A 15481-nucleotide genomic window follows, 5' to 3' on the forward strand; every position below is an offset into this window, starting at 1 on the left:
TGTTTGTCAATCAAATTTGTACATCACCCCAAACTTTCGTCTCTGGGTGATTAACAATAGCATAAAACAAGTTAAAAACAAATACAAAAACCTAAAAACAATTTAAAAAATTAAAAATAAACCAGAGATTAAAACTTTAAAAATTTAGGAAGCTGAGAAAGCTTGGGAGAAAAGATGGGTTTTCAGATGTTTTTTTTAAATTGCCAGAGATGGGGAGGATCGTGTATCAGCAGGGAGCGCATTCCACAATCTTGGGGCAGCGACCGAGAAGGCCTGTCTCTGTGTAGCCACCAAACAAGTTGGCGGTAACCGGAGACGTACCTCCTCAGATGACCTCAGTGGGCGGTGGGGCTTGTAGTGAAGAAGACGCTCTCTTAAATACCCAGGGCCTAAGCCGTTTAGGGCTTTATAAGTTATAACTAGCACTTTGTATTTTGTCCCGAAACCTATTGGCAACCAGTGTAGCTCCATTAGTAAAGGAGTAACATGGTCTCTCTGAGATGACCCAGAGACCAACCTGGCTGCCACATTCTGAACCAACTGAAGTTTCTGGACTATGTACAAAGGCAGCCCCATGTAGAGCGCATTACAGAAGTCAAGTTGGTGGTGCCCCAGAAAATTGTCTGCCACGTGGCTCAAACGCAATAATTTTGAGATGCTTCACACCATGGGTACTTATATTCCTGTTCTTCAAACTGATATTGATGGTTTTTAATTTTTAACAATACACAAAAATGTGTGTTATAGTGTTTTGAGACCAATTTTCAAAAGGTTTATCGGAAACACGTGAAATATACCATATCAAGTTCTGTGTTAAATTGTTTCCTGCCATAACAACATGTGGTTAATAGAAGGTGTGATGAGGATCTTAGTGGGGAGAGAGCTAGTCAGGCATTATTCAGCCCTTCCATTCCAAATGGATGTTACAAAGTTGAAAAAGGATAGTTTAGGAGCAGCAGCATGGGAGGTTTTAATTTCCTTTCCCCTAAAGTGAAGCCGTGCTGTTCACTTACTTTGATTTTTTAAAAATGTGATGTCCAGAAGAAAAAGAGCATAAATGCTCTTTATTTTTCTGAATCTTGTGTAGGGTAGATCAGGAGGTACAGTAGTCCTAGTAATAGCCAATCTGCAGGTAGAGTCCCTGGGTGAACTGGTTTTTCTCCCTCGAAGTAGGAGGTCACGGCTCACAGTGTGAGCCGTGACCTCCTACTTCAGAGGAGAAAGAACCCTTCACGGTAGGACCAATGTTTCTGTTTGTTTGCAGGTTGGATTGAATGTTGACTGTTGCCTTCCGTTCTTGGGCTCAGTGGAGATACATGCAGAAACCGGACAGTTTGTGCAGTAGGGCTTTTTTCTCTTTGGGCAACTTTTGTATGGAAAGCAGGGGTTAAGGGAGAACAACACTAAATTTCTGACTTATTTATTTTCATCATATTTATATACCACCACAGAGAGAGAGAGAGCTAGGCAGTGAACATAATCCAAGTTACAGCAATTAAACTACTTTCACAGAATAAAAACAATACAGAATAAAACAATTTCAAAGAGTAAAACAATTAAACAGTTGAAAATTAGTTTTAATTAAAACCCTGAGGAAACAGATGTGTCTTAGGGGTCTTTTTAAAAGCCCGCAGAGATGGAGAAGCTCTGATTTTAACAGGGAGTACATTCCTCCTCCGCCAGCGGCAGAGACGAGTGTGTGCGCAGAGAAGGGCGCATGCGCGCCACCAGCTCTTCCTGCTTTTAAGCTAGCTAGGACAATGACAGGGGCAGGGGTGGCACGGAGGAACTCTGCCGCCCCAAGAACGTTTGGAAAACCGCCAGCGGCGGGGGGGTAAGTACTACCACCCCTCTTAAAGACACACACTCCCCTCCCCGAACCGAACCATGCACACTACTATCTGCCACTGCATGCTGCTACTTCCATAATGACAGGCTCCGCCCAGCTATTGGTGCATGCTGGCGGCACTGCCGCCTAGCTGCCCCCACATGATGCCGCGAAAAGCATTTGTGGAGGCCATGTGTGTGCCGGTGTCGTCCAGTGGCAACTGTGTAATTCCTCCGTGTTAAAGGGATGTGCCACGATTCTGACTCCAAATTGCGTTTTGTGCACATCTCTACTTTCTAATGCTGCCTTAGGGAGGACTGTCTTTCATTTCTTGTTTGCCTGATGACACTTCACCCTTCTTCTAATAAGATTTATTTAGTACATTTATATACCATCCCATACAAAAAGTCCCCAGGCGGTTCACAATATAAATTTGCAAGTATCCCATAGACGTAGATGCACAGATATCACAAAGAACAAGATGTTGTTTACCTGTAACTTGATGTTCTTCAAATGGTCAGTTGTACAGATCTTAAATTCTCTCTCCCCATTATGGTCGTGACTGCACAGATAATCACTCAAAGAACATCAGTTACAAATAGGCAGCCTGTTCTTGACACACACAACTTCCATCATCTCTTTAATCTCTCCATGACTCAATGCACTGTTTCCTCTCACTACACTTTAAATAGCATTAGGCAAACCCACATCCCACTTTTATATTGCTAACACAAAGAACCATATGATGTCATGCAGTGCAGCAGCATACATTTTTTAGCATTGTTCCAAGACATGGATCCAGATGACTTCTTCAGAAAAGCACCAAAACTTCTGACCACATATTATTAGGCTATCCTATTTAATTAAAAGGGTTTTGGCTTATCATTTACTTCTAACCCATGTTACTTGTGAGTGACCAGAAATTGCAGCATAACACATTTTAGAAGCTATAGATAAATAGGTTTATTACAGATAAGGCTTTGTAATTTCATGTAAGATGTTCAGTAATTTGTTTCCTCATGTATAATTGTGAAGGTTGAATATTCTTCCAACACAATCCCTCCCTCCCTCTTACATTTTCCCACTAACATGCTACCTCTGCCTCTGAGCTGTTGTTTTGCCGAGCACACTTCAGCAAGCTAAAGATATTTCTACTTAATCTGAGATCATGTCTTAGGGTGCAAATGTTGGACCACAGTTCTGTGCTTCTTTTATCTGAAATTGCTGTCACTATCTTGGTATAAATGTGAAATCAAAATGTTGTTCTCTGTTTCCAAACACTACTTTAACACTGTTATAAAGTTTGTCCTATTGATTTTAGTAGAAACTTCTTCAGAGTAAGCAAACTTGGTATCATGGTTCCCTGAGATCCTACCCTGATTGCATTTATTGGAAGTGAATTTCATTGATCAATAGGGCTTATAGTAAACTGGGTCTTCACATATTTGCCTATATTCTAGTGTTTTTGTTGCATCCTTACACTACTTTCACCCATTTAAAAGGTTGATTAAGGTGGTTCTGACACTTCTATATTTTCCTATGTTTCAGCATTGGCTAAAATGGTGTCTTATGTTTTGCAGGGAGATTTGGAAAACAAACCAGTAAATGGCTGCAGACCAGAGCTCATGGAATGCATTGCCAATGGCCATGGTGAAAAATACAACGTGAAACCAAACCAGCCACTGTCCTGGGAAAATGTACAGGCAAATGAAAAGGGAAGTATGACTGGCTTAGAAACTGAGAAGTGGGCACAGAATGAGAAGCCGTCGCTTAGCATCCATGTGAATGGTGACCTCTGTAAAGCTGGAGCAGGGGATGAGAATTTCAAACATTTGGAAAAGGATCCCAAAGCAGTTTATTCTTCCAGTGACTTAGATGAGTCCAAAAGGTTGTTTGCACAGACTGTTAGAAATGGCATTAAAAGCATACCATGTTCACTAGCAGAATGTGATGTGTCGCTGAAAAAAACCAACGTGAACAGAAATGCAGATCTGACTAACTACTCCAAAGAAAGCAATTCCCATGTCTCTTGGATTGAAACAGCTCAGTTGAATAATGCAAGCACTTTGGCAACTAGTACATGTGGTGCTCTTCCATTAAAGAAGGATCATGTTCTAGTGAAACAGACTGAAAACTCTAATGCCATTCAGGAAACTGAGAACTCACTTTTGCAAACTGTTTCACATTTAAACCTGCAGGACAAGCCATCTTGCACTCCTTTGCTTGAAAAAGATGGCTGCCTGGAAGATGGTGCTTCAAATATACCAAGCAAAGATTCCCAACCTGAAGACTTGTCACTTCAGTCAGACTTTGTGTCTCTCATTAAAAACAGGAATTTAACTGTGGAGCAGGTTGTAGCTATTGAGGCATTAACAAGTTTGTCAAAAATCCCTTTAGGTGCTCCTTTACCAGCTAAAACGGAAAGTTTTCAATGTATAGAGCAACAAGCAACTTCATATTCACTTAACAATTGCAAAAAGGATAATTCATGTACTTTGATATCCTCCACAGTGAAAGCAATTAAAGGGACTTGTCTGCAAAAAGACCAGCAGCTCTTTTCTCGTACTCATTCACAGAGAAAAATCCTTCCTAAGAGTTTGCTTTACAATGGTCAAGGTGCTATTTCTGAATTTTCTACTAAATCCCCAGGTCCATCTAGTTTATTGCGTAGATTACATTTCTCCCCACGAGACACCAAGTCTTTCTCTGCATTGGTGTCTGGTGGAAATTCAAGTCATACTACCAAGAAACATCCTCTTCATCATAAAGTTGCCATTGCGCCATGTTCCAAAAACTTGAGTACTGTAAAACAACGAAGGAACAAAATAGACATGCTTGGAAAATGGGAAGGAAAGACTTTTCATGGTCTTAATTCAAAAAGTAATTCTATAACTAAGGCAGGCATTCACAGCCAGGTTGAAGAAGAGGTAGCCACCCAATTAACTCAACTTGCAGCAATAATTGAATCAAGCAAAGCAAGCCTAGATCAGAAGGCATCATTTATCAGTCGAATACCACCCGATATGCAATCAAAATATAAACAGGATCAGTGCCTACTGCAGAAGAAACAATCTATATTTGTAAAGAACAATTACAGCTCATTGTTAGTGAAGCAAAGGCAACCAACAAGGAAAAGTGACAAACCAGTACCAAGAGTGAAAAGACTGAAAAAGAAACCTCAAGTAATGCCTGACCAACAAAATAATCAACTACAACATGAATGCCAATGTAGCGAGTTACAGGACATACCAAAAAAGTCCTCTAAGCTCCGCAAGCTTGGTCGGATCGTGCCACAAGATTTGAAACTAACTGCATTGGGGAAAAAATCTTCCAAAACCAAAGTACAAAAGACACGAAAACCGATTACTTTGCCATCACAACAAAAACCATTGTTTCCTCCCAAATCTCAAATCATATTCCATAGACCTTTATCTGCTTCAGCACAGGACAAAATGAAAGATAAGTTGTTTGGCCATGAAATGGTGTCTGGGCACGTCCGACTTTTGGGCTCTAGTGATGTGCAGAGCACCTGCCCTCCAAGTGGCACCCTTGTTGCTCTACAACATAGTGGCCTACTCACCAGTAATCTCCCAACTGTTTCTCACTTCGAAGCAAATTCCTGTTTGAACCAAGGAAGTGAAAATGTACAGATGTTTACAGAAAAAGACAAGAATTCTCAGGTACAGCAAATGAGTATTGCTCAAATACATAATTTGCCTCAAACCCTTAGACACGGAGCAGATGAGACATGCATGAAAAACCAAGCAAAACTTCATCAGGATGCTGTGGAGCAACAAAAGGATCAGAAACTGCAAATGATGCCCATTAGCTGTGGTCAGACCTCTTCAGAGGATACCACGCTGGCACTCAGGAATGTGGAGTGTACAAGTGAAGTTACAGTTCAGACATCAAGAAATTTGGCAGCTGAGAACCCACAGAGTACAGAAACCTTAGGATATTCTCCAGCAAAGAACACACTCAGTAGCTTTCTTGAATCTCCTATGAAATTCCTAGACACCCCTACAAAGAACTTAATTGATACCCCTACAAAGAAAGGACAGACTGATTTTCCAACATGTGATTGTGTCGGTAAGTACCATTTTGTTCGTTATTATATTGAGTTCTGAAATCTTTCTTCTCACTGAGGTGTTCTTTTGGTGGTGGTGACTGCAAATGCTGATTTTTACCTGCACTAAGGTCAAAGTGTCATGAGCCTCCATCCCATTGCAATGGATGTGAAGAAACCGCTGGGTCACCCGAAATCCTATGCAGGTAACTGATGTAGGAATGGATTTCTTGGTTTCTTTTACCTTGATAGCCACCTAACTTTAAGCTTGCCAACTCGCTGTGACCGATCTGTTGAATATCAATAAATCTCAATAGCGGAGCTGAATATTTGCCAGGTACCTAAACAAAACAATATCAATACCTACAGATTGAAAATACTTTCCTAGCTATACATCACAGAACAGTAGTAAGTTCCCTTCTCCTCCACAACTAGTAGGAAGGACAATCATTTGCTTTGTTTTATAGTATGTAAAAATAACTAGCCACTCCTGTTAATCAAGAAGAAGATATTTTGTCATTGTCTTCTAGTTTTTCTCATTTCTGTCTACTTGGGTCATCTCACTGAACTACAGGTTGAAAAAGTGATACACTGCTACTTATAGATGTGTTCAGATCCTGTTGCTAGATATTTGGAAGATAATTATGAATCACTAATAAAATACTGATTTAATAATGACAGTTTTCATCTAATGAAATTGCCCTTATTCAGTGAGGGCCTACTACACACAGCAGTATTCCTCAGATTTTTTTTAAGACTTGAGAATTCATCTCTAACTCCAGTATGGAGCAATAACTGTGATAAATCCACCTTGGTTAACTCTGAAGGAGAACTCCCCAGTAATAAATTGCAAAAATTATCTACCTCGTTCTGTCTATCAAATTGAAAGGCTAACTAGTCTTCTATATCCTCCTCTGATAGGTGGTAAAAATGTTAGATGTGGAAATAATTCACCCAGGAGATTTCAGGCATGGATTAAAAGCAATATATATTTATTAGCCAAAAGGCTATGTCTTTACTTTAAAATTATTTTAAACTGTTTGTAGTTTCTGGTGTAAAAGAGGTATCTCGATATATAATACACTAAGGTTGTACGTGGCAAGCCCTGCCCACACAGTGCTTCACCAATCAGAGGTAACGGAACAGAAGCATCATGGTGATTGGGCAGTGGGGATTCCATATGCGGGGAGGGGTGAGTGCGCGAGCAGGGAAGGGGTGGGGGCGGGTGACTGAGAGTGGGTGGCTGGCACTGAGCAATAAAGCAGGGGCTGTAGCAGGGGGCAAGGAGAGCAACAAAGTCCTAATGCACAGATAATCTGTGTGGGTTCAGCTAGTTATTATTAATTTGGTCTATCAGGTTTAAAAGGAGTGACAATGATTCTCTTACCAGTTATTCACCTAAATCAGGAGGGGGCAGACTTGAGTTTCTGGGAGCTATGCTTTTGACAGAGCTGTGAGAGCTACAGTACAAAATGGTGGCTTGGCAAGATGGAGACAGTCACAAAATGCCACCTTGTAAAACAATTTACATGTACAGAATAAGGGATTCTATCATCAGAATTCCTCAAATGGCTAGCAGAGCTGGAAAAAGACATAATCAAAGGTAATCAGTTAATACTGAGGCTGAGAGATAAATCCAAGGCAGAGAATTCTGTTTATTAAAAAAAAAAATGCAACTTTAAAATGGTCAGCAAGTTGTATCAGTCTTCTTAAACAAAGCTTCATTTTAGAGACTAGGAAAAAGTGAGTCTCCGAGTGCCCAGTTCTTCCACTACTGGTTTCCTGCCCAGTGAGTTTGACATGAAACCAAACGTGAAACTAGGAGCTAGTTGACTGGGATGCATTGGGGCAGGGGTTCCCAAAGTTTTTTAAACAAGTGCACTCCTGTTGCAAACCTTGAGCTCAGGTACTCAGATTTTTAGTGTGTGTAAGAGTTCCTGTTCGCAAGCCTTGTATTGGGGAAATATATATCCATGTGAGCCAGGAAGGAAGGGGAAATTGCTGAATTACAGAAGGGGAGCAAGAGAGACTGCTTTTGTGGAGGAAGAAAACAGAAAAATGAATGGGAGAGAAAGTAAAAGCAACCCTGAACACTTGGGCTGGGAGGAGAGAGGGGTAGCTATACTCCCACTCAGCCAGCCAATTGGATTTGTAAGGAAGCCCAGGGAGCCACTTCAGGTAAGGCCATGCTACTAGTTGCTCCTAAGCTATTCAGTGCCCGCCCCTGACCAGATTCCCCTGTTCCAAGACACCTTCCTCAGTGAGCACAAATACAACACTGCATCACTTCCTTCCAGCTTATTTTCACTCTGTCAAATATCTTTGGCTGCCTTGAAAGTCTTATTTTAATTAGGTTCGCTGCTCACAGAGTTTATCAGACCATGATGTTCTTTAGATGCCATTTCTCCCCCTTTTCTGACAGGATCAGGCAGTACAGAATAGCTGTGTTGTCTCTGGGAACAACTTCTAAAGCTGTCATAGTCCTTGCTTAATGCCCAACTTTCTTCATGCTTCCCTTATTTTAACTATAGTGCTCTCTCCACTTCCTCTCTGCCTTGTCTCTTAATTCTGCGTTCTTTATTTCCAGCTCTTTCTTCTTCAGGTTAACCTCCACCTTTCAGCTCCTCTTTAAAGCCAACTGCCAAAATGCCAACTGTTTCCTTATCCTTAGACCAGCAGCAGCCTGCCAGTGTCTATAGCCACATCCCTTAGCAAATAGCAACATTTTCTCCTCCCTTAGCAACTGTTGTAAACAAATTTAGTAAACAAATGCAATCAACTACAGTATATCCAGTTTTCCACAGGAACCATATTATTGTTTTTCTTTTCACTATGTGTCCACCTTTCTACTTCTCCCCTAAAAACAAAATCAAATGATGGTGGTAGTAGTGTTGTGATCTGCCTTGGGTCAGAGAACAACCCATTTGTTGATCACTCTCCAGTCTTTAAAGGCCAGTGCTGTACAGTAATAGTATATCACTTACTCTTTGTCCAGTGGAGGAACCTTCTGCGAACAGCAGGAGAAAACCAGCGAGCATAGTAACTGATAGTACCTGTGTGGTTGCTGGTTATGGTGACACTCAGGGGATTTTTGAAGACATTTTAAGTGGTTTTAAGTATGTGTGTATACTCTGTACTTAATATGCAAAGTAATCTGTACATTAAATCATGTTAGCAATTTGTTTTTACCCTTTCTGTAGAACAAATTGTAGAGAAGGATGAAGGGCCATATTATACACACCTTGGAACAGGACCGAGTGTTGCTGCTGTCAGAGAAATAATGGAGGACAGGTAAGGAAGTATCATTGACATTAAAATGTGGAACTTTGGTAAAATATTAAGGGTAGTATGAATTATGTATGTAACTTAATTTTATACACAGGGCCTTCCGTACCCTGTTTATGCGGGATCTGAGTGGCAAGTTACTGGAATGCTTGCTTTTTTCTGGGTACTGATTCTTTTCTTAGGGAAAAATGGGTTGAATACTGTCAGCTGACAATGATGCTAATGGCAGTTGATACTGGGACTGGAACTGTGTTTCCTTTAAGGTATGTGTTCATACAACTGCAGCCCTCCACGCAGCTATTTTTAGGAAGCGGGCAGTCTCCTCCTCAGCTCCCTCCACCTCCTGTTCCCTGGCAGCCCGTGGCAAAAGGGAAGACAGCTCTGTTGCCATCCCTTCACCAGCACCAGCACCACCAACAGAACTGCTCCCCCTGCCCCGCCCGCAGCTGTCCCTGAGACCGAAGAGGGAGAGCTGCAGCCAGAGTGGGAAACTCGGCTCTCCCATGAAAGCAAGAAAGCCGATTCTCTTGCTCTAGCCTCTACCGAAAACGATGACAGGCATGTGTGCCTCAGGGCACATGCGCACTCATCACAATTTCCAGTAGGCTCTTGCTGCAATAAAAGCGGGAGAGCGGATTTCCCTGCCTGAACGTGGAGGCGGTGAGAATGGTTAGGGGGACGGCTGCAGGGAGAAAAGTGGCTGTGTCAGGAAACAGCTGGGCAGAGAGCAGGCCTGTGGCCAGGGGGACCTTGTCCCCCTATTAATTTCTCCTCTCCCCCTTCCTGGGCCAACCTGTTCAGTGCTGCGTACATCCCCCCCCCCTTTTCAAATTGAGCAAGGTCGCTGTTGGCAGGCTGCTGCTGTGCATGTACCGGCCAGCAGCCATTCAGGGCCACTTGCGTAGAGCCCTGCTCCTCCACCCCTCAGTCCACACGGGCTTCTGCTCTCCCTCTTCCATTGCTTCAGCGTCTTCGCCGTCCTGCCCACCTAGTTCTTGCAAGGGAGGGAAGAGAGTGTGAGCGTGCTGGCTTATTCCCCTGGCTCTGCCAGAGCCTCCAGTGGGCGCCGCTGCTGCCTCATCTTCCCATCTCCTTTTGCCCCAGAACTGCCTCCTTTCTCCCTCCCTCGCAAGGACCCGGTGAGGACGACTGGGTCACTGCTGCAGCAATGAGTATTACCTCGCTGCTCCTTCCCTTCCACTCAGGGTCAGAAAACGTTTGCAGCCTCTTCTCCCCGCCCCCTCCAGTTGCCACCCCATAGGCATATTGCAAGCAGGTTCCATCTCTTGTATGTATTGGACAAAAGTATCTGGTGAGGTTTAAAAAAGAGTTATTTTGAACGCTCCCTGAATTTGTTCTTTTGCAGCAGTTATAAACTTGTATCCCCTCCACATTTCATTTATGTGGGATGTGGAGTGGTCTAAAGGTTTTATTTCCCTTTCTCTTTTAGTTGATAGAAGTATGAGGAAATGTGAAATAGCAATTTGATACAAAATGTCATTACGTCTTTTGGGTTGAAGTAAGCAGCCAGTGTGCTGGTGTGGAATCTGTCAAAGTTCCTTTAATGCTTTCCTATTTTTTTCAACCAAATTCCATGTCTTTGGTAGCATTTATTTCTTAGGGACATCAATCCGGCTTTTGCTTTTGTGTATGCAGATTTCACCAATAGTTATAATGAAATTTGTATGTATACACTTTCTGCAGAATATGAATTCTGAATCCTTTATGAATTTGCTTGATTTCTAAATCATCCGGTAATACCCACTTGTTCCTCTGCCTTCAGATATCTGATTGGTGGTGAGATGGACCACCAGCATGAAAGGATCTTTTCCTGTGTTGGCACCTACTATGTAGAACTTGCTGCCACAGGAGTTGAGAGTCACTCCCTCCTTGCATTCTGCCAATGCCCAAAGACTTACTTGCTTAGGCAGGCTTTTTAATCTTCGTGTTACTCTGATGTTCTACAATTATTTAATTTGCTGTGTGTGTTTTTTCTTAGTTGCTATTGAAATTTTAATTTTATATTGTTTTGTTTGCTGGCTGCTCTGGGCATCCCCATTTTGGGTGGGGGAAAAACAGGATATCATTCATTTTTAATGCATGAAAATATGTATGCTCTCTGTAACTTAAAGTTCAAAGAGAACTCTTCCTCGAGATATCCTGAACCTATAGATATGGAGCTGAACCAGCAGCTCACACAACAACTTGCTATGTTTGTGTCCAGTGTTCTCTCTAAGATGTGCACATGCTCACAAGGTTTTTGATGTCTGCTCAATTAATTTTAGATCCTGCTCAGGTTGAGTAAGGACGGTCCTACTCTGAATGCACATGTGCGCACACTACCTTGATATTGTTGCCCAGAACAAAACTCATTCCGCACACAGATAAAAAAAAGAGTGAACACTGGACTGGAGTAGGACAGGAAGTGAGTGCACAGAATGGTATGCGAGGGTCTGGGAGGTTCACCTCTTCATTATCAGTTCTTATGGACCATGGCTCAGACAGATGGTTGGATTCAGAAGATAAATTAAAGGACAAGTGTGGCCAACTGAAAGATTGGGCTGGAGGCCAATTAGTGTTTGGGAGAAGTTCAGGTGCCAGCTAGGCAAGGCTGAGCAGTTTCTTCACATGATGAATAGCTGCAAGGTTATTTTATTTATTCAATTTCTATACCGCCCTTCCAAAAATGGCTTAGGGAGGTTTACATTAAAACAGAACAATTAAAATCAATTAACAGTTAAACAGACTGTAAAACACCATAAAAAAATTAACAGTTAACATTCAAAACCCTGGAAAACCAGGTTACAACAAGTCAAACATTTACAACAATTTAAAAACCCTGGAAGGCCAGGCCAAACAGATAGGTTTTGAGGGCTCTTCTGAAGGCCAATAATGAAGTTACGGATTTCTGCAGGGAGCACATTCCACAGCCCAAGAGCAGCTACAGAGAAGGCCCGCCTCTGAGTCACCACCAGACCTACCGGTGGTAACTGGAGATGTACCTCCTCAAATGACCTTAACGTGCGGTGGGGATCATGCAGAAGGCGGCACTCTCTAAAGTAACCTGGACCTAAGCCGTTGAGGGCTTTAAAGGTAATAACTTTGTATTTTGCCTGGAAACATATTGGCAGCCAGTGCAACTGTTTCAAAACAGGCATAATATGGTCTCTCCGGGTTGCCCCAGAGATCAGTCTGGCTGTCACATTTTGAAGTTTCCGAACTATGTACAAAGGCAGGCCCACGTAGAGCTAATTGCAAGAAATAATGTTTCTTCTTTCAGACTCAGAGAACATTTTTGCTGTTGCCTGGCATTGGTCACAATCCAGAGTGCTAATTTAGGCATGCCTTTGAAATTATGTGTACTCAGCAGGGCTTCTGATTGTTTTTCTTTGAACTGCAGCCTCTTATGCTGCATCACAATATGCTTCTCAACATCTCCTGAGCTTGAATAACAAGTTGCAAACCTGGTGGATGATGGAAGTGGATAATATTAAAACATTATTATTTTCTATTATTAATTATGTTAGCTGCCCCATAACAAATTGTTTTTGGTTGGATCATAACACAACATTAAAACATCCAATAAAAACACACAACACATGAAATCACAACACATCCAAAAATACAATACAAAACAATTTTAAAAAATCTAAATCAATTTTAAAAAGCCTGAGTGAACAGAAAGGTGGTGCTAAAAGAACAAAGTGATGGTGCCAGGTGAACCTCTGGGGGGAGACTGTTCAATAAATGGTGTGACCACCAAAGAGGCCCTCTCCATAGTAGCCGCCTGCCTCACTTCGTTTGGCAGGGGCATTGGAGCAGGGCCTCCGAAGACGCTCTTAAGGCCCGAGTTGGGCAAGGCATTCTCTCAGGTAACCCGGTCCCATTTAGGGCTTTAAAGGTTAAAACGAGCACTTTGAATTGGACCCAGGAATGGACTGGGAGCAGTGCAGCTGATGAAGCACTGGTGTAATATAATCAAAGTGCCCAGTCCCAGATAATAATCTTGCAGCCCTATTATGTACCAACTGCAGTTTCTAGACCTTTTTCAAAGGCAGCCCTACATACAACACATTGCAGTAATCTAAGCGAGAGGTTACCAGAGCATGAGTAACTGTGGCCAACCTCTCTCTATCCAGTTATGGTTGCAGTTGGCGTATCAGCCAAAGTTGAAAAAAGGTGCTCCGAGCCACAGAGACCACCTGAGCGACAATGCTGGATTGTTGAGCGTATTGCGAACCTGGTCCCTGGGGGGTGGGGGTGCAACCCCATCTAGAACATCATTCCCCTGGGCAGAGGAACCACCGACATGTGATGAAAAGGAGAGATACAACTGCGTGTTCTCGTACTGATGATACCTCAGGCTAAATCTTCAGGTGACCTCTCTCAGCAGTTCCATGTAAATGCTAGAGCATAGGGGAAAGAATGGAACCCTGTGGAACCTCAAAGCACAACTGCCAAGCGGTTGAGCAGTTATCCCCCAGCACCACCTTTTGGAAATGGGCCTCAACGTAGGAGTGGAACCACCTCCAAGCAGTGCCTGCCACACCCAACTCAGCCATCTTATCCAAAAGGATACCGTGTTTAATGGTATCGAAAGCCGCTGAGAGGTCCAAGAAAATTAACAGGATTGTACTTCCCCCACCCCAACCTCTTTACACAGGTCATCCCTTAGGGTGACCAAAGCAGTTCCTGTTCTGAAGCCTGGTTGAAATGGATCTAGATAATGTTTCTTCAGAGTGTCTGCAGCTAGTCGGCTACTACACACTCAGGCATCTTGCCTAGGAAGAGAATATTGGCTATAGACCTATAGTTTATATCCCCTGGGTCCAGGCTAGGTTTCTTTAGGAGTGGTCAAATATTAGTTTCCTTCGACATAGCTGAGGCTACTCCTTCTCTCACTATATAGAACCTGCTGGACCCAGATAAAAATTCCCTTCCTACTAGATGTAATAAGCCATGAAGGACAAGGGTCAAGCATGCATATGGTCAGCCGAACTTGACTGAACACCTTGTCCACATCTGCAGACACCAATAATTGCAACTTCTCCACAAAACTGGAGCAGGGGTTACTCTGGACACTCCACCCAATGACACAGCATCAGCTGTAGAGTCTTAACTCTTGGCGAATGTGAGCAACTTTATCCTACAAAGTGCTGTGCAAATGCGTTACAGCATGCTACCAGGGGTTCTAACATATCTTGCCTGGGGCCAGATTTCAAGATGTCCCGCAACACCCAGAAAAGCTCCGCTGGATGACACTGAGAGATTGCAGTGGTGAACAGAAAAAAACCCATTGTTTTTGTTCCATCACTGCCACAGAATAGGCTTGGTAATGAGCTCTAATTTGTGTTTGTCCAATTTTTCCTCCACTCGTGTTCCAGCCATCTTCCAGCTTGCTTCATCACCCTCAGCTCAGGAGTACCTGAGCTGCATCGGCTCTGCTCTACAGGAGAGAGTGCTTGGGACCAATCATGTCAACTGCCATCTTTCCATTTCAGAGAGCAACTAGAACGTCAACAGGAGTGCCTGCCATAACCGCTTGAAAAGCCTCCAGAGCCCTCAGGAATCCATGGAGGTCCATCATTCTCTTAGGGTGGACCGTTTTAGTAGGTCCTCAACCCTTGCAGAGTGGTATAGCCGCTGAAACTCTAAACCTCAGAAGGAAGTGATTTGACCATGACAAGGGCACAGCTGACACATCCCCCACTTTAAAATTACCATCATCCTGCCCCGTAAGGGGGTGGGAAGATCTATAGTGTGCTCCAGTTCATGTGTTGAGCCAACAACGTGTTGTGATAGCCCCATGGTTATCATGGCAGACATGAAGTCCTGAGCCACTCCAGATAAGGCAGCCCCAGCATGGATGTTGAAGTCACCCAGAACAATCATTCTGGTAGTCCTCAACACCAAATCTGAGACACCTCCTTGAGCTCAGGCAGGGAGATAGCTGGGCAGCGGGGTGGGTGGTACACCAGCAGAGTCCCCACTCTGTCCCAAGAGCCAAGCATCAGCTACAAACACTCCGAAATGACACTCACTTGGACAGGTGGCCTAAAGAGAAAAATAGAGCTGCTCCCCCCCCCGCCCCTCCAGCCTATGCTGATACTGCACTAAATACCCAGGTGGATACAGCTGGGAAAGACTAATATGTCTTAGCTCCCTCACCCAGGTCTCCATAACACAGTCCAGGTCAGCCCCTTGCACCATGATTAAATAGTGTATAATAGAGATTTTATTCTAGACCAACCTGGCATTAAAAAGCAGCAAAAGCAGGCCAAACAACAAGCTGGTAAGGCAGC

General features: G+C 43.1%; 1 protein-coding gene across 5 annotated transcripts in view; it reads left to right on the forward strand.

Moving 5' to 3' along the window:
• TET1 (tet methylcytosine dioxygenase 1) overlaps positions 1-15481 on the forward strand; it is a 156388-nt gene that overhangs the window by 70834 nt on the left and 70073 nt on the right. For all 5 annotated transcript variants that reach the window (XM_053308021.1, XM_053308025.1, XM_053308022.1 and 2 more), the window contains 2 exons: positions 3409-5917; positions 9095-9185. In XM_053308021.1, coding sequence (XP_053163996.1) covers positions 3409-5917; positions 9095-9185 — 2600 coding nt within the window. The remainder of the gene's footprint in view (positions 1-3408; positions 5918-9094; positions 9186-15481) is intronic.

The sequence above is a fragment of the Hemicordylus capensis genome, chromosome 3 (genome assembly GCF_027244095.1).
Source record: "Hemicordylus capensis ecotype Gifberg chromosome 3, rHemCap1.1.pri, whole genome shotgun sequence".
Lineage (NCBI taxonomy): Eukaryota > Metazoa > Chordata > Lepidosauria > Squamata > Cordylidae > Hemicordylus > Hemicordylus capensis.